The following is a 17,462-nucleotide window of genomic DNA, read 5'->3' as shown; positions in this document are numbered from 1 at the left end:
AGCTGACACCAGCTGCCTGCACCACGGCATGACACGGCGCAGCCCAGGAGCTGGAGTGAGCCCAGGAACGGGGGGACAGGTGGAGCACAATGCAGCCCAGCAGCTGCAGGCAGCTGGCACTGGCCACTCCTGGGGCCGCTGCAACTGCGGCTGGAGTAAGTGGGGCCACGGCCCTTTCCCCTCCGCCCACAGACTTATCTGCTTGGGGGGGCATCTATGCTGATCACATAACAGCGAATTTACCTCGCATATAATAAATCTTGGCTCTAAATATGCTCATCACTTAAGAGCGAATTCGTATATAAAGAACCCGCATAAATCAAGGAAAACCTGTACACTTCTAAACTAAGCTCCACGGGACAAGAATTCCTGTTTTTTTTTTTTTTGTTTTTTTTTTTGTGCCTCCAAACTTGCTGATGTGTGAATAACGTGTGTGTTTTGGTTTTTTTTGTTTAGTGTGGCACCATCGGAAAACCTACAATCCTTGATGGAGAAGAACCAGTCCCTAATGGAGGAAAATGAGAAACTGAGCCGAGGTCTGAGTGAGGCTGCAGGTCAGACAGCCCAGATGTTGGAGAGAATCATTATGGTAAGGTTTAGTCATCTGAGAAGAACTTTTATGTGGGTAACAGCTTCCTACCAGCTGGAGTGACAGTTCTACAGGACACTAATTTTGTTCTTGAACACATGGCTCTGTTCCTTCCTCAGAAGTTCAAAATTTAGGATGTTGGGGTACAGCACTCTAAGTTCAAGGCCTGTAGATCCTGGGATTGAATGTGGTAGAACTGGATTGACCTCCTTTTTGAAAATGATTTTACCTATGGTGCTACTTACTGAATGCCATTGTGAGTCGGTACATCTTGACTCCTGGTGGTCTATTTTCCTTCAGTGTCAGTCTTGCTGAATGATGTGGAATATTTCTTGGGGATGATACAAATTTATCTTGCTTGTCCCTCTTCTAGCACTTCATAGGTGCTGCTGTTCCTGCTGGTTTGGAAAGAAAGCCCAAACTGGTGTCCTGTCTCAAGGGATCTTTTCCTCCTTGATCAGTTCAGAAACATTCCAATTCAGTACAATATGAGGAAGCTCCTATTCTTCTAGAGGGGTTCCCGTTTCTTGTCCTACATTGCTGAAAACTGGGTGTCTCCTTACTTTCAGACAGAACAAGAAAATGAAAAGATGAGCGCCAAACTTGAGGAACTCAGACAGCATGATGCGTAAGTCCCTTTTTGTCTTGTATCCTTGCTTGCATTGCAGCAGAATCCTACAGTAGTTGTTTGGGTGGGAAGACCTGGATCGGGGCTTTGTATTTGTTAGTCCAAAGCCCATTTGTATGGAGGAAAGGGAGAGAATTTGACAAACAGCTCAACAGGAGCAATACCAATAGATTGCCAGGTAAGATCTGTGGACTTGTGTCTGAATTTCAGGTGCAAACTTGATCTGGAGAAACTGATAGAGACTCTAGAGGATCAGGAGCTCAAAGAGAACGTAGAAGTCATTCGAAACTTGCAGCAAGTAATAGTACAATTGCAGGTAAGAACTGACCTAGGGAACATAGTGGGATGCCTCTGTCAAAAGAGCTCTTTGATCCCTGGTACTAATATTCTGCCAGTTTCTGAAGCAGTGGTTTCTTGTATGCTGAGGTCTTATCTGCAGGGGTCTGGATATTAGATTTTGGCTGAATTTTTGTGTTCAAATGGTAGCTTACTCCACAGTAACTTGCTGGTCTTGCTTAACAGCGTGTCATGGCGAAAGACAGCTCTTCATGTTCTTCCTCCCTGGAAACTCCTGAAGCTTCCAGTGACTCAGTAGGGAACTTAGTAGCCAAGTTTGTGTCATGCAGAAAGGAAGTTAGGGTGCAACTTGCCTAGTCAGTTGAGATGTTCCAAATCTAACTGTGGTGAAATGGGAGGTCTATAATCTCTCTCTCCTTTCAAAAGTAGCCTTTTCAGGGCAGCAGTAGATTTAGGAGGACCACAGTTGGCTTCATATCTGGTTCAAGGAGCCCTTGTTAACTGCACTTCGTCTCTCTGGCATGTACTGTACACTGAAGTTCTCCATTTTACCCTGTGCAGGATGAAAGTGCTGCTTGTGTGGCATCCATGGAAGCCACTGCAGAGATGGGAAACTCAGAACCAGAGGCAGAAGCTGTAAGTAGCCTAATGCAGCAAGTCTCTTGCAGTAGTTCAACAAGAGCATCCTTGCTTCTTTTTTCATAATTGCATATTTCTGATGATTAATTGCTATTTGCAGTCTTTCCTTTCTTCTCTTCTGTGCTTTTTCCTGGGTACTTTAAAAATAGTTTCTCACTGCAGGGGGAAAGAGGAGTGGTTGGAAATTGTTGGAATGCAACACAGTTCAGTTCTAAGTCAGAGTTTACCCCTACAATCCATTGCGTATTCCTTGAAGCCAGCTCTCTGGCTAACAGTTGTCTTCTCTTTTTCAGCCAACAGAAACAGGCCAAGACTTCAAGAGATCTTCAGGTGACTTCACCACTCAGCATGCCTTGCGCCAGGCACAGATGTCCAAAGAGCTGATTGAACTGAACAAAGCCCTGGCTCTGAAAGAGGCGCTGGCCAAGAAAATAACACAGAGTGACAGCCAGCTGGAGCCTATCCAGTCCCAATACCAGGTATGCCCAATGCACATCCTAGTTCAGTGGTCTCCAGCTTTTTAGTAAGAAATCACCTTTTTGCATTTAAAAGCAACCCAAGGCCTACTTTGCACTGTTGCTACCCCTCTTCCCTTCTTCCCGGCTCACCCCCCCAGCAGGTAAGTCTGTGGGGAGGGAAGGGGGGGTCAGGTCAAGGCAGAGGGAGAGAAAATTATTTGGGGGCACATCTCCCCAGCAGATAAGTCCCACCCAGCTCTGGCCCCACTCAACTTACCCCTACGTCTGCCTCTGGAACTGTCCCACACCATGGGAGCCTCAATCTAGCCCTGCCCCTTCCCTCCACCACAGACTGACCTGCTGGGCTGGGGCAGATGCGTGTGTGTACGTGGGCACTCAGTCCCCCACCCCACCCTTGGATTGACTCCAAGAGATTCCAAGATCTACCGGTGGATCAAGATCTACTGGTTGGTAACCACTGTCCTAGCTCATCTACATTTTTCCTCCTACTTAGAGGAAAACGAATTCCTCAGAGGAGCATTCTTATTCTGGTTCTCATAGCCAAGAAAGCACATTTGCTTCAGTTGTGGCAGTGAGCACAGACTATCCCATAACAGAGGTACTCTGCAGTGGCTGTTGCTGGCAGATATCTATGACTTAATGATGGAACTAAGTGCCTGACGTGACCAGATAGTGGAATTTTGGGACTTGTAATTAGAAACTGTTTGTTCCTGTCCATTTTCTAGACTAACATCAAGAGCCTGGAGTCAGAGGTCAGTAGCCTGCAAAAAGAGAAGGAAGACTTGATCCTCACGCTTCACATGGCAAAAAAAGATATCAACCAAGCCAAGTAAGTGTGGTGCGTGGCCCAGTGAACTAGCGAGCAATTCCAGTCAGTGGTATTATGTCTGGTCACTGCTGCCCATGATGATTCTTCTGGCAGAGTAGTCAGTTCTGTGTTGCTTATCTGACCTAGTGCCTCAGGGGGGAAATAAGGTAGCTTACTCTTCTTTGGCCACAAGTGACTGTCCTTGCTTTGCTACATGAGGAACGGAATAAAGAAATTGCATCCTTGCTCTTCTAAGATTACAGGGCTCTGGAGAATCTGAACCTTGACTTTTTTCTTCAGTGACTTCCTCAGTTCAGAGTAGCAAAAAAAAAAAAATGATGGAACGCCATAGGTTGGCAAAAGAGTTGGCATAATGGAGTAGAAGAGTTTCTTCTAGGCCCTTGGGACTGCTTGGGGTTGGAGTAGAAACTGTTCCAAAGGAATAAGTGCATTTAATTTTTTTCTCTTAAGGAATCTCTTCTTACCCAGTGGTTGTGTAGAGCTGCAGCAAAAAGGAGCCCTTCAAACAAAGGCCTGGGAAAGAAAGCCAGGGAACTTCTGAGCTCTGTTACTGGCTCTGACCCTGGCCAGTCTGAGCTTTTTTTCCTGGCCTTGGTTTTCCCTGTCATTAAAACTGGGGTAATAATTGTTCGCAGGGGAAATGTTTCAAGTCCCATAGGGTAGTGGTAGGGCCCCTGAGGAATTGATGAACACAGACTCCCATTCAATGACAGTCGTAGCCCTGAGCTCAGCTCCCTTCAGATAACGTTCTTGGCTTTTGTGGGGCTGTATGAGGACTGCTTCATTTGGATATAATTAATCTTCATAAATGTGTGCCTTAAACTTCCTAGCTCCTGTTGTTTAATCTGCCATCTGTGTTGAATGAGTTGATGGACATTTAAACTGCTACTTGCAGATTTGGGAAGAATTTACTCTACTCTACAATAGCCCTGCTAACTCTTTCTTTGCAGGTTGAGCGAGCGCCGTAGGAAAAGGCTCCAGGAATTGGAAGGGCAAATCAATGAGCTGAAAAAGAAGCTGAGTGAGCAGTCAAAGCTCTTGAAACTGAAGGAATCTACAGAACACACAGTCTCTAAACTGAACCAGGAGATACGGGTATCTGATGATATATACATCACCTTTTATGCTTGATTTAATGGAGCTTTGGGTCAGGTGGTGCAGAAAGCTTCTATTTTTTTTCTAGCGTGAGAATGTGATTTTTATTATACTTGTATACACCTGGAGATCCTTGCAAAGCTAGCACTGTGTGTAGGCAGAGTGCTCTAGTGTTTCCTCTTCCAAGAGTGCTTGAAAAACTATCTAGAACATTTAGTCTCAGAAAAAAATCTGCTTCTTTTACTTCAGGCAATGAAAAATCAGCGGGTGCAGCTGATGCGTCAAATGAAAGAAGATGCTGAGAAATTTAGGCAGTGGAAATTACAGAAGGACAAAGAAGTGATCCAACTAAAAGAAAGGGTGAGCAAGCTATTAGTCCTCTAAACTGTGCTGATTCCCTCCCTCTATCCTGTGTCCTACCTATAGGCTGGACATATGATTCACTGAGGAGTTTGTTACCAAATGCTGCTTGGTTTACAAAGGGAGCATTAGAAACAATGTTTTGGCGCTGCATAACAACATGCCCCCTGGGTCAAAAAGCTTTTATTCCCTGAACATGTCTCAGTGGTAGGCTGCCATGTTTAGCCTGATATGTGCTTCACAAATGGACTAATAACTTGTCTGTGAGGCTGACATAGCTCAGATCTAAAGTAGAAGGCAAAAGTTTCATGAGTACTGAAGCAGTGGGTTTTATTGACTGCAAAATGAAAGAATGCACGTTAAGAATAACTTCACTTGCATGATGCACACTAATTCAGTTAAGTGGTCACAGCTTTCATGTAATGTGGCCTTTACTTCTTGAGTTTGCCTAAAGCTCAAGGCTTCTGAATTGTGAGCCGAGTGATTCAGCAAAGAGTCAAAAGATGTATTGAGCCATGTTTTAGAAGAATACAGGCCACTTCCAGTTACTAGAATGGACAAGCTTACAACAGTCATGGGTTCTATTGTAGAGCACTTGAGAGATTTTTTTTTTTCCACTTACCACCTAGCTTAGGGTTGCATTGGAGGTTTTCACCCTGCAAGGAGTCTCAGGTTTTTCGTTTTTGGTTTTTTTTTTAATCTGCTTGCTCATTCAGGATCGCAAGAGGCAGTATGAAATGCTGAAACTAGAGCGAGACTTCCAGAAACAGGCGAATGTCCTGAGGCGCAAAACAGAAGAGGTAAGGAGCCACCAGTGGCAAGGGGGGTTGTGATTCCTCTCTGAGGTCTGTGAGATGTACTTGGAGGTGGTAGTAATGGCACAGGTGAAGATATTTTAAATGGCTTTTAAAAACCAGGTTGGAGGCCTGGAAATCAATTATCCTTTCCCCTATAAGGCAGGATGCATTGTGTGCTTTTTCTCTTAACTTTTGGTGATTTCTTATTCTTGCCAGTGACTATTTTGGAACCAATCCTTTTTAACAGCAGTTACTCACTGCTCCATCCAATAGGGAGATGAGCAGAGTAGCTGGACCCTTGTCAGACTTTTCTTACTACTACCATGGTATGATCATGACCAGTAGCAATCACAAGAAGGTGTGAAGAGCTGCATTTGATCTGCATGTAGTCTAAATAACAAGTCGATTAGAAATGGGAGCAAGGAAGCCTGTAACCTCCTAAAATCGGTGTTTTGAGGGATCTTCCTCCTTCAGCTGTTTACTTGGTTACTTCCAAGAGTGGGCTGCACTCAGGTTTCCTTCATGCTCGGTTCTCATCTACATCCTTTTGAGTGTCCCCTAGGTGTATTGGATATCATCAGCACTATGATGGTCCCATTTACATAATCTTGCAAAAACAGCTACTCTACATTAAGCCATTGCTTGTGCTAAAGAACTGTTGCTAAAAGTAACGGTAGGTTTTGCTGTGCAAAACCCACAGGTTTTCCTGTGCTTCTTAGCGCCACAAAGTCGTGCTTCTAAAGCGGGGAATCCAGCAGTGGCAGAGCAAGCAGCTTGACACACTGCTGTTCCATTAGAATGTAATGGGGGGAGGCAATGGTTATTTTCAGCTCTTGTATAAAATGTCTTTTAGGCAGCAGCTGCTAACAAGCGTCTGAAGGACGCTCTACAAAAACAGAAAGATGCTGTGGATAAGCGGAAAGAGAGCCAAAACCGAGGGATGGAAGGAATTGCAGCTCGAGTAAAAGTGGGTAACTGGCAGCACATTTCCTTTTTTACTTTGCACCTCTTTGGATAAAGTGAGATCAGTATGGGTCGTGCTAGCTTATTTGGGGAAGATGAGGAAGAGGGGTGGCTGCAAGAACAGAAGGACCGTGGAATTTGCCTTGAGGAACAAGCGGAGGCAATTTGGTTTGTCACCCTAAATTGTTGTGGATTAGTTGTTGGAGGGAGGGTCAGGGGAGGTGCATATGGCTGAAGGTCCAATCTTGTGCCATCCAGGTGCTCTTGTCATCCTGTCTTTTCCTTCAGAGTTGGCTTGTAAATGAAGTGGAGGTTTTGGTTAGCACTGAAGAGGCTCGGCGCCACCTTGCTGGCCTTCTGGAGGATAGGAAGATCTTGGCTGAGGACCTTCTTCAGCTTAAAAAGAAGAAAGAAACTGGGGAGAACCCACCTTTAAAACTCCGGGTGAGTGGCTGAGGAAATGACACAACTCTCACTGAGGCCATGCCTGAGAGCCCTGTAATCCATTCCCATCCCCTTCTGAGCATGGGAATGTTGTGGAGGAGATTTTTGCTAGAGGAGATTAATATTCTTGGAACTCTTGGTTGATGGAGGAATGAAAGTGAAGGGTAAAGGTGTCAGGACAAGGGAGGTGGGGGGAGGGAAGACTGGATATTTTGTAGTCCCATTTCATAAAGCAAGTAGCCCTGCATAAGATGGTAGTAGGCTGCTGCTTTTAGTGATGGCTTTGTTATAATTCTTTGACTGGCAAAGGAATGGACATCTGAGCTGTGCAGGACTGCTTGTAAAGCTCTTCTCTGGAAATGTTGCTTCTCCTTCAGTGTTGAAATGGTCACAGTGAAACTCTCTAGCAAATGGCTTGTTATCCTTCCTTTTCCTTTTTCAACTTACTTTATGCCTTTATTCCTGTGATTTTTTTTTTTGATTTTTTTTTTTTTCTCTCCAGAGACGTACATACTCAGTGACAGATATACAGGCTTCAGAAACTGACCAGTCTGTATCAAAGCAAATAGAGAGCCTGGAAACGGAGATGGAGCTTAGGTAATGGAGCACAGTGAAACTTTTCTACATCCACTTTTCTAGCACACAGTCCAAGGTCCCTTCATTTATTGCCATTCTGGAGTGTGGGAGGACAAAAGCACATAATGGTGAACGTGCAGAATAAGGTAACTGTTTCCTGAGCTAGAATGTTCTCAGAGGCTGGGGCCAGGAACACCACTTGGGTGAGAACGTCAAGTGTTGAGCATTGCAGCTAAGTAAGGAGCAATGTAGTAATTACTGATGCAGTTCTGGGGCACTGGCAATGTAAACTGGAAGATTTAGAATTTCTTGTTCAGCCCCCAGCTAGCTTTCCAGGCCCTGCCACCCACACTTAGTAACCAAAGTCTAATTCTGAGCTACTTCTTGTAACATCTTGCAATAATTTCATTCCAACATCTTTTTGGGGGGTGTTTCTGGTCTCTCCTTGGAGAATCAGTAATAAGCTCAATATCCCATCCTCTTCTAAAGGAGTGCTCAGATAGCTGATCTGCAGCAGAAGCTGTTGGATGCGGACAGTGGAGACCGGGTGAAGCAGCGCTGGGAGAACATTGCAACTATTCCTGAGGCAAAGTTTGCTGTGAAATATCTTATTGGAGAGGTAAAATTTCCTCCATCAAATACACCCTGGGACATCTTTATGCTGCAGTCATATTGAGCTGTAGAACTGTTTGGCTTAAAGAGCAAAATCCCTCATGAGGAGAGAAGTGGTGAGCATGCTATTGCCCCCAAGTGGATGAAGACCATAGGGGTTCTGCGTCTAGCTTGATGTTACACTTCACCGAAGCCAGTTATGAGAAGCCTAAAGAAAAGGGAGAGGTTAAATGCATAGGAGGTCAAGATTTGATACTCCTGGTGTAGGACATGAAAAAACAGGTCTGGGGCAAGGTGCAGATGAAGTGAATGAGAGAGAGAGATTTTCAATGAGCTGGAATTCCATGTGGGAGGTGTAGAGCGCCTAGGAGGACCTTCTAGGAAGAGCTGAATCTGGCTGTAAGTGCAAATGAGGCATGTGACTTTTGCAGAGTGAAGCATTAAAGGAAGACTACAGATTTCTCTTCAGTAATAAGCACATGATTAAAGCCTGGCTGTGCCTTTTAGGAAGTACATGGGTGGGTTTTAGAGAATTGAGCAGCAAAACTGACAATCTGGACAGGAGCAGAGAAACTAATTGGTCTCCTCTAGCAAAATATTCTGCTGTCATCTCTAGGTACCTAGGAAGTGAGATCCCTTTGAGAGTGGAAACGGGTATACCAGGTGGGATCTGGCCTGGAGACATGGTCTAAAGCTGCAGTGAGCTTGTATGGGGCCAGTGAGGATAGAGAGCAAAACCTACAGAGATGGCTGCTGAAAGGGAGGAGGAACTATAGACCAAGTCTTTAGGGCTTCTTTGGCTACTCTGAGGAGGAGGAGGAAATAAAACTAAGAAAGCAATCTCTAAGGATCAGGATAGTAACAGGGACAGTGGAGGAGGCCTAGAATTATGGGGAGGGGACCTGTAGGGAATAAAGGTGTGCAGGGCAGATGGCCGTTCAAAGGCTAATGGACAGAAGGATTGGAAGATTAGTGGTAATGCTGGCATGCTGACATGTGAAGCCAAAGCTGATTAAGGAGGGTCAGATGTTCTGAGAAGGCTGCTGGGGCTTCTCAGTCCTCCCAACCTCCATTTTCATAACAAAGGGTATGCAGGCCTGACACTGGCAGGGTGCCTTCATCGCTGAGGTCAGGTTCACCACAGGAGCTAATTTTAACTTTAACTAAACATACATCCTTCAGTCCACATCTTGTGGTCCTGTGTATGCTGTGAAGCATCTACTCTTCCCCCAGTAGTGTTCTTACCGGTGTCTTTCAGCTGGTCTCCTCCAAAGCTCAAGAAAGCAAACTGGAGAGCAGCCTGCAGCAGAGCAAAGCTAGCTGCTCAGACATGCAGAAGATGCTACTTGAAGATCAAAACCAGATGGCAGAGATGGAGGCAGAGTTCCAAAAGCAGCTGGTGATGCAGGAGCAACAGCATCAAGAAAAGGTGAATATTTCAGACTGAGGAGAAGACCAGGAGGGTTTATTGCATACTCCTGAGGCATTAAGCAAACTTCTATGAGCCATTCTTCATCAGGATTCCCGTATGTGCAGCTGGAAAGAAAAAGGAAGGACATGTTCTTAGTCACATCTGCTGTCCTGCATAGAAGAAGAGATTTTTTTCAGATTGAAAACCAACAAGGCAACTTTAATCCTGCATGTTTCCATTCTCTGGCAGCGTGGATCTGGGAGCTTAGTTCCTAGAAGGCTTGTCCATCTTCTGAATTCTCAGAAACAGCCCAGGGTAGTTTTAATAGTGTAAAAAGGTTTTCTTTTAAAAACAAACAAACCAGTGCTCTGCTTTAAAGGCATGTGATGTCTCTCTAGACTGTGGAACTATGTTACTGTCCAGATGGGACTCAGGCTGTTAGCAGTGGGGAGTGATCATTCTTTCTCTCCAGCAGCACCGGTGCGGCCCTGTGCTCCCGCCAAACTTGCTCCTTCCCCCACCCCGCTCCACACCGCCACCGCTTCCCCACTTTTCCTGCCTGCTGCCACAGTGCTTCAGCACCGTGTGGTTCCCAGTTTTATGGCTGCAACTGCAAGACTCAGCAGGAGACGACCCAGCCCCAAGGACTAGGGCAATCGTTTGCAGTCCCCTACTTCCCTACCTCCCCACCCCTTGCCCCCACGTTCCTGTCTGAATTTCCATCTGTGGTGCAGGGATCCAGGAACAGCCCCACAGTCCCAGACCAGAAGCCTCTGCAAAGCAGAGGCCTCTGGCTGGGGAAGGTGGCGGGGCAGGGCCAGGCAGGCCTTGCTGCTGGGTCCTGTCACCAGCTTCACCTGGGTCCTACTGTCCCTGGCTCCTGTCATCTTTGACAGGCAGCCATAAGCAGATAAATACTGATTTTTCTAAATTTTTTAGGGGCCCCATGAGCTGGATAGAATGGCCTGGCAGGCTGAATCCAGCCTGTGGGCCTTTTTTTGCCTGCCCCTGATCTATATATAGAGAGATGTATTCAGGATTCTTCTGTTAAAAGCATGTTCATCTCTCCCTTGTACTGTAGGTTCTATACCTGCTAAGCCAGTTGCAGCAGAAAGAAGCAGCAGAGAAAAAACTAGAAGACTCACTAACTGAACGTGAGCAACAGCTGCTGGAGCGACTCAAGTTCCAGGTAAAGTGGTGGGGTTTGGACTCTGTACAGCAGGCTGGTCCTCTTACCCCTAGAAGTGGCTTTTAGAATGGTTGAGGAGTAATGAAGATTAGCATGAAGGAATTTGACATTTCTGTGCTGTTTGAGTACAGAGGGAAGGAGTTGCAAGTAGTTGGTTAATACACTGAGGGAGTTGCACAAATGAAGTCAGCTATGGGGCGACCAGTGCTGGGTCAGCTTCTGAAGATGCTCTATTTGGAACAGAAGGCAAGTTTAAACCAGTGTTTTTTAGCCAAGGTGCCATGGCACCCTGGGGTATCTTGAGATCCTTTCAAGGGTCCTGTGGGGCATCATGCCCATTGTTAAGTGTGCTGACACAATTCACAAGACAAATTCAGAGATCTCAAATAACAATCCCTAGGTGTTAAAAACATTCTGACCTGTTATGGTCTTTCTGAGTTCTTTGCAACATAAAACATGCTCTATTTAAGTGAATGAAATGAGTGAAAACTATAAGCTAGCATTTTCATAGGGGCAAGTTGGCCAAATTAGCAAAGCAGAACTTTTCCAGGTCTTTGCAGGTTAGAACAGATGTGGTTGGGAGACAGTTATGTGACGATAAAAATGGCCCCCTTCTGGTGTTTGGGGTTAGAGAAGGTCAAGGGATAAGTTGATACTGAGGTTTGTGTTTCTCCTGTCTGTCTTTGAAGTAGAAGGTGGGATGCCTTGTCTGAACAGGAGAACAAAGGACTCCTTGGCAGCAGATGCAGACTCCTTCTGGGTTTCAGGGGAAAACCCTTTCTTTCCCCAACTAATTTTAGTGGTTCTGATCTCTGCCCTGCTAAAACCCAACACTAATAGTAAGGTTGTCCCTTCCTGTGAACAGGATGAAGAGATTGAGAAAATGAAGGAGATCTGTGAGAAGAACCAAGAACTCCTCCTGGATAATGAGGGCATGAAACAGGTAGATATGGGTGGGGGCACAGTTACACATGGACTAGGGAGCAGGGTTTGTCTAGTTCTCTCAGTGTCCTGCCCTCTCTTCAAACAGAAACTGCTGCTCCTTCAGCTAGCCAGCGGACAGAAGCTGCAAGACCTTCAGCGCATGCCAGCTCCGTCCCCAGGATCTCCCTTTGATTATATTCCACCCAAGGTAAAAGGTGCTGTGTGCAATTGTCATGCTTTTCCTTGGCTCTAAAAAGGTTGAAAACCACTTCTCTACGGTCTCAAATTTTCCTTCCACTTTTCACCCATAGCCCAAGACTCGCCGTCAGACAACAGCCAAACGCCGTGTGCCAACCCCAGAGTTGCATGTGGAAGAGCTGTTCTCTGAATCGGGGGCATCTGAAGAAGAAACGGAGGATAGGGAGGATGCGGAGTGGGTTCCCATAAAAATTGCCAAAGGAAAGAAAAGGAGCATCATGGGAGTATGATCCTGTTGCCTGTTTTTCACCCCCTTTCCCCCGCTCCCCCCCAGCCTCTGGGCCTTGGTTCCTTCATGGGCCACATACAGGTACAGCTGTACTGACCTGCTCAGGTGCAGGTTTCAATTAGACTTCTGAAACAGCCTCAGTTTTAAGCAAATGCTGTGGTTGGTCTTGTGAGCCTTTGGCAGAGAAGGCAAGAGAGATGCCTTCAATGGCTTTTTCCAGAGGGCTTGTTATAGTCAGGACCCCCTGAAAAGGTATAGATAAAAGGGACAACCTGATCAACCTTTTGCTGGCACAGGCCACCTTTTGCAACCCAGCTGTGGGCCACAGGGGCAGAGCAGCTCAGCTCCTTGCCATTGATTTAGTCCAGCCTATTGCCTACCAGCCTTCAGAGGATGACTGGTATGGTAAAAGGAGACCTTTGCTTGCTGTATGTTTGTAATGGGTCATGCTAAGCTTGATTCTTCATGAAATGGGAGCTCCAGGCTTCCTCACTTTTTTACAGGTGAGGTCAGCATGGAAGTACCATGGCTTGGCGTCAAAGAAAGGCATGTTACTCTCTGAACTCATGCTTAAACCCACTAATCACATGGGTTTGTGACATCTACTACATGCAAGTAGAATTGTCCAGCAAACTTATTCAAGCAGTATCAAACCCAGGGTGCATATGGGGCCAACCACAGGAGACCGCTGCTGGGCAAACCGAACTTGCTGTCTTCGGCAAGCGTGAGAAAATAGGTCTCTGCTGCAATATAGTACCTGCTGCCACACGGACCATACCAAAGGGCCTCTGGTTGCTGCATCCCTTGTGGCAGTAGACATCTGGAGACTGGCTGGGAACAGCAGAACATTCATTCTCGATCATATCTTATTACTAGTGCTCCTGCAAGGGCCGATGCGGAAACAAGCAGTGCAGCTGCAGGAGGCAGAAGGCAAGCTGCAAGGAAGGTTGTAACTGTGATCCTGCCAGATGTAGAAATCGGGAGCCTGGGTTTTTGGTGAGCGACATCAGAATTTTCTCCCATTTGAGTTTCATCTGAATGTTTAACTCTACGTGCTGGCTTCAGAAAGACATGTGGCCCTGAGCAGTTACAGGTGCCTGCGTGTACAAATACTTTTAACCAGAGTCAGATGGTAGGTGCAAGATGCTCAGATTTTGGTGGTCAGATCTCTGTCTAGTTCTTGTTGCTAAGGCAGCGAGCTACGTGGTTCTTTGCCTGGCATGCTAGTCTCTAGGATTTGATGACACAAACCCTATTTTGGGTTCACCTCTTGCTACCTGTCAGCTGTCTGAGGTGTTTTTTTTGATAAGTAAATGAGTACCTTTTGGCATCTGGTGAGCTTAGGCCTGCCATAGTACCAGCATGAATGACATTTTATTTTTGCTACATTTAGAATATTTGAAAGTCCCACACTCCTTTGCATTGGACTGTAGCATGCGCTTGGGCTTGGGGAAGACTCTGCTTCAAGTCTTGGAGGCTGGTTCTTTGGGAGGGGACAATGCTGATCTTGTTCAGACTTTTTTGCACACCTCTACTGACCACTTTCTATTGGAGAAAGCTGGGTGCTCCCATTAATGCTCTGGAGCAGTTGCTTGCTGGGAAGGGAGAAGACGATTGCTAGAGGTCTCTTAAGTGTTTCCTGAATGACTTGCTTACAGGATAGATGTGTGTAACCTTAATGTGCATGTTGTGCAGGGTGAGATCAGCGAGGACCAAACAAGCAATTCCGAAGGATCCTTCAAACTGGAAGACTCCACTGTAGTAGCTGTTGGGAAGGCCACCTTCTTTCAGCCTGTTTGTGTCGCTCCAACTACAAAGGCAAGAGCTAGAGGCTAGAAATAACGAGCAGTTGCCTGGTGTAGAATCCCAAAGTGCATAGACTTAAACTGCAAAGTAGAAAGCCTGTGTTTTAAATATCAAAACTGTAGTTTATTTCCCTCTTGTACCTGAGCTCTCTATTAGAATGCAACACATTCTCATTGGTTGGCATAACTGAAGAAGGCAATGGAGACAGAGAAATAAAGCCTCAGCATGAGATCTGCCATCCCCACTGGCTACCTAAGAGGGTGTGTTGGGAAGGCAAGGGCTGATTTTTTAGCAAGTTTTGAACTTATATTTGTTAGAATGTCAATAATTTAAACACAGGTGGTTTGGTAGAAAAGGTGCATGTGTCCCAATTCTAAAATTTTTCTTGAGGTGGATGCAGGGTGTTTGTTGGTCACTGTACCTGCTGCCACAGTACCTGGGTCTTGTGCAAGGACAGGTTCTTATTTCAGAAAGTCATCTCATGTACTGTTTGTAGGTTGACCTCCAGAGTCAGATGATTTTGCCCTTTTCTTTGGAGGAAACAGTGTGGTCCTTGACAAAGGTTTAGGTAGTCTGGAGTCGGGAGGAGTTAATTTTTAGCATAGTACTGTCATTATAAATGCAGCACAAATATGGTGTATTTGATAGTAACAACCAGTGAAGAAATCTAGTCTTAAATCTTCTCAGTGCTGGGGAAAGCTGGGCAGTGTGTGGTTGTTTCCACCTGCTTGGGGTTGGCAGTAGGCACTAGATGAAGGAAATCAACTTCCATCTCTAGGACAAGTTCCAAAGAGCTTTGCCTTGTGTCACTGAAGTCCTTGCAGTCCTGCTTGTTACCATCATTATGCCCCCAAGTGCCCTGATGGAAAGGGAACCTGACAGGGTCTCGCCTGGAAGGGAACCAAAAACTGGTGACTAACAGTCAGGGGTGGAACATGAGGAATGCTGGTAGCATAAACCGCCCTCTTTTATCTTCTGAGACTTGCTCAGCTTGTCTCCTTTCCTTACCAGGTCCTACAAGAAATCACAGACCAGGATGCATCTGCAAGAATGCCAAGCATTGCCGCCTCCCTTGTCAGTGGAGATGAGGAGTCGCAAGAAAACCAACTGCCACTCTTCCAGAAGAAGAAGAGACTGCTTAGCAGTAAAATAAGCTTTTTTGCAGACTGCACCCCTGTCAGAGAGGAGGACAACTGAGGACGGAGGGATGTCCCCAGACTCTGATGTGATCACAGTTATTCCACACTGCCCTCATGCAACACTAGTGATTTTCAGATGACCCGAAAGTCTCAGCATAAGCCTTCCAACCATTGCAGGGAACATCCCACGGCTTGGCAGGGACATAGCCGAGCACTTCCTGTCCTGTTTGTCTTGACTTGTAAATATTTGTGTGTTGGGACCCAGGTGGGGAAGAGGCAGGGACACAGGCTATGCCAGAGGAGCTGGCTACTTGCCTGGAAAGTCTGTAGACAGCAGACTAGAAACATCAGGCAGAGTCACCTCCTGGCTCCACAAAAGGTGTTCATCCCTGTAGCCCTAGAACAGACGTCTGCTCCAGTAGTTGGGAAATGCTTTTCCCTTCAAAGGAGACCCAGGAGTTCCTGCCCAAGTTGGTTAGGAGAGCTGTAGTAGGGCTGTGTTTCAGAAAGACACTGCAATTATGCTAGCTAGTTAAGTACCTAGTTAGTACAGTACTTGAGATGATCAGTGTTTTTGTTTGCTGTAGCAAAGCACTGGCCCTTGTGCCCAAGTGGAAGAAACTTTTTCCACTTGCTTTTTATTTTTATTTTTATTTTTTAAATCTGTGAACGTGCTACAAATTTTAACTTGTATGTTAATAAAGGAAATGCTACAACTGGAGCCTGTGTGGTAAGTCACTTAGAGGTGAGGGCCAAACTGCTTCTGCAACCCTGCAAATGGGGGTGGGCACAGAGAGCATGTGACAGTCTGTAGGGTAACAAGCAGGTTGGCAGAACTGATCCCCATTCCAAGTTGCTGGGAGACGAGCCTCTGCCAGCTGCTGCCACCACTGGCAAAGCGGGAGCCTGCTCTGGAATCCCTTGGTGTGTGTTCGTTACCTTGAAGAGAAGGAAACGGAGTAGAATTTGGGGCCCCTGTTTCCTTGGGGATGCTCAGCCTAACAAAGTAAGAAAGGTGGGGTGACACTACTTGGTTAACTGTACCAGAATAAGGCAGGGGTAATGTGGCCGCAGCCAGATAGCCAATGTCAAGAGTGCTTTGTCAGAAAGATTTCCTTCCAGTAAGGTGGGTACTTGACCCCAAATGACTTGGCTGCCCAGACAGACCATTAGTGTCTGCTGGGGTGGGTGAAGTGTGGAGTAGCCTCAGAAGTGTCATAGGGAAAACATTAACCAGTGCAGCACAACATGCCAGTAGGCTTCTGTTCTGAAGATGCTGTGTGTGGAGCTCACTTGGTTGTTAGCACAGGCTGGGGTGTTCACACTTGGGGAGGATGAGAGTAGGGTGCATTTGCACCTTGTAGACTAGACCAGAGATGCACAGCATAAGCTTTCACTGGTTATTGTGAAGGGACTGCAAGAAGCAGAGCTGCTAAATAGAAAGTGATTAGAATACAAAGGATAGGGAGGTAGAGGAAACGGGACACTGCTGGGAGAGGCAACGTGGGTCAGAGAGGAAAAACAAAACGGGGTAAAAGCTACACCAGGTAATGGAATAAGAATCTCCTGTCTTGGTTTAGACCCTACTTTTATCATCCAGTCTGGGTGACTTCTTGTTCTGCAATTTTTCATTCAAGTTCATTTTTAAAGTATTGTCCAAGAACAGCCACTGAGGTCAGTGATGGAGCATGCAGGGACATTAAAGCATTCTGTCACAGCCTTGTGTATCCTGGAATTGATGTCAGATCAGTGTTTGTCCTTGTGTGTGTGCGGGCCGGGCGCGAGCCGGGCCCTTTTTTGTGCTCTGAGCGGGCTGGGGCCAGCAGCCCGGGCACGCGGGGTCGGAGAGGGCGCGTGTCAAGCTAGAATTAGGTACAGACTCATAGCGGTAGATTTAAAGATTGTTTACTTACACCGGAGATGGTCGTGGTGCAGGCTGGAAAACTTGCTTGAGTTGTGGTTACAGACAAAGACAACATGAACGATCACGTGGAGTTTGCTAGGCTCCACGGAAACAGAGCTCCGGATGCCCTGAGCAAGCGCGCCACCGAAATAGAAACTTCGTAGATACGTCTTATAAAATTATCGCTCAAAGACAGGAAGAGGTGGGCGATGGATCAGGTTGCCAAACTCCTCTGAATCTCACACAGGGTCTCTATTACCCTGCCGTGTACCCAGAGTCCCCACAAGATGGATGT

At 46.2% G+C, this 17,462-nt stretch overlaps 1 protein-coding gene across 1 annotated transcript in view; it reads left to right on the top strand.

Annotated features, from left to right (window-relative positions):
• KIF4A (kinesin family member 4A) overlaps positions 1 to 15,908 on the top strand; it is a 26,125-nt gene extending 10,217 nt beyond the window's left edge. The window contains exons 10-30 of the mRNA XM_006028345.1: positions 457 to 589; positions 1,159 to 1,217; positions 1,428 to 1,533; positions 2,076 to 2,150; positions 2,447 to 2,632; positions 3,358 to 3,461; positions 4,412 to 4,556; positions 4,806 to 4,916; positions 5,633 to 5,716; positions 6,567 to 6,680; positions 6,965 to 7,120; positions 7,623 to 7,717; positions 8,186 to 8,315; positions 9,567 to 9,737; positions 10,801 to 10,908; positions 11,774 to 11,851; positions 11,939 to 12,040; positions 12,144 to 12,314; positions 13,196 to 13,315; positions 14,015 to 14,137; positions 15,137 to 15,908. Coding sequence (XP_006028407.1) covers positions 457 to 589; positions 1,159 to 1,217; positions 1,428 to 1,533; positions 2,076 to 2,150; positions 2,447 to 2,632; positions 3,358 to 3,461; positions 4,412 to 4,556; positions 4,806 to 4,916; positions 5,633 to 5,716; positions 6,567 to 6,680; positions 6,965 to 7,120; positions 7,623 to 7,717; positions 8,186 to 8,315; positions 9,567 to 9,737; positions 10,801 to 10,908; positions 11,774 to 11,851; positions 11,939 to 12,040; positions 12,144 to 12,314; positions 13,196 to 13,315; positions 14,015 to 14,137; positions 15,137 to 15,322 — 2,557 coding nt within the window. The 3' untranslated portion in view covers positions 15,323 to 15,908. The remainder of the gene's footprint in view (positions 1 to 456; positions 590 to 1,158; positions 1,218 to 1,427; positions 1,534 to 2,075; positions 2,151 to 2,446; positions 2,633 to 3,357; positions 3,462 to 4,411; positions 4,557 to 4,805; positions 4,917 to 5,632; positions 5,717 to 6,566; positions 6,681 to 6,964; positions 7,121 to 7,622; positions 7,718 to 8,185; positions 8,316 to 9,566; positions 9,738 to 10,800; positions 10,909 to 11,773; positions 11,852 to 11,938; positions 12,041 to 12,143; positions 12,315 to 13,195; positions 13,316 to 14,014; positions 14,138 to 15,136) is intronic.
• Positions 15,909 to 17,462: the final 1,554 nt, after the last annotated feature.

The sequence above is a fragment of the Alligator sinensis genome, unplaced genomic scaffold, assembly GCF_000455745.1.
Source record: "Alligator sinensis unplaced genomic scaffold, ASM45574v1 scaffold294_1, whole genome shotgun sequence".
NCBI classification, from domain to species: domain Eukaryota; kingdom Metazoa; phylum Chordata; order Crocodylia; family Alligatoridae; genus Alligator; species Alligator sinensis.
Note: the sequence above shows the minus strand (reverse complement) of the source record. Positions and strands in the feature narration are given on the sequence as shown.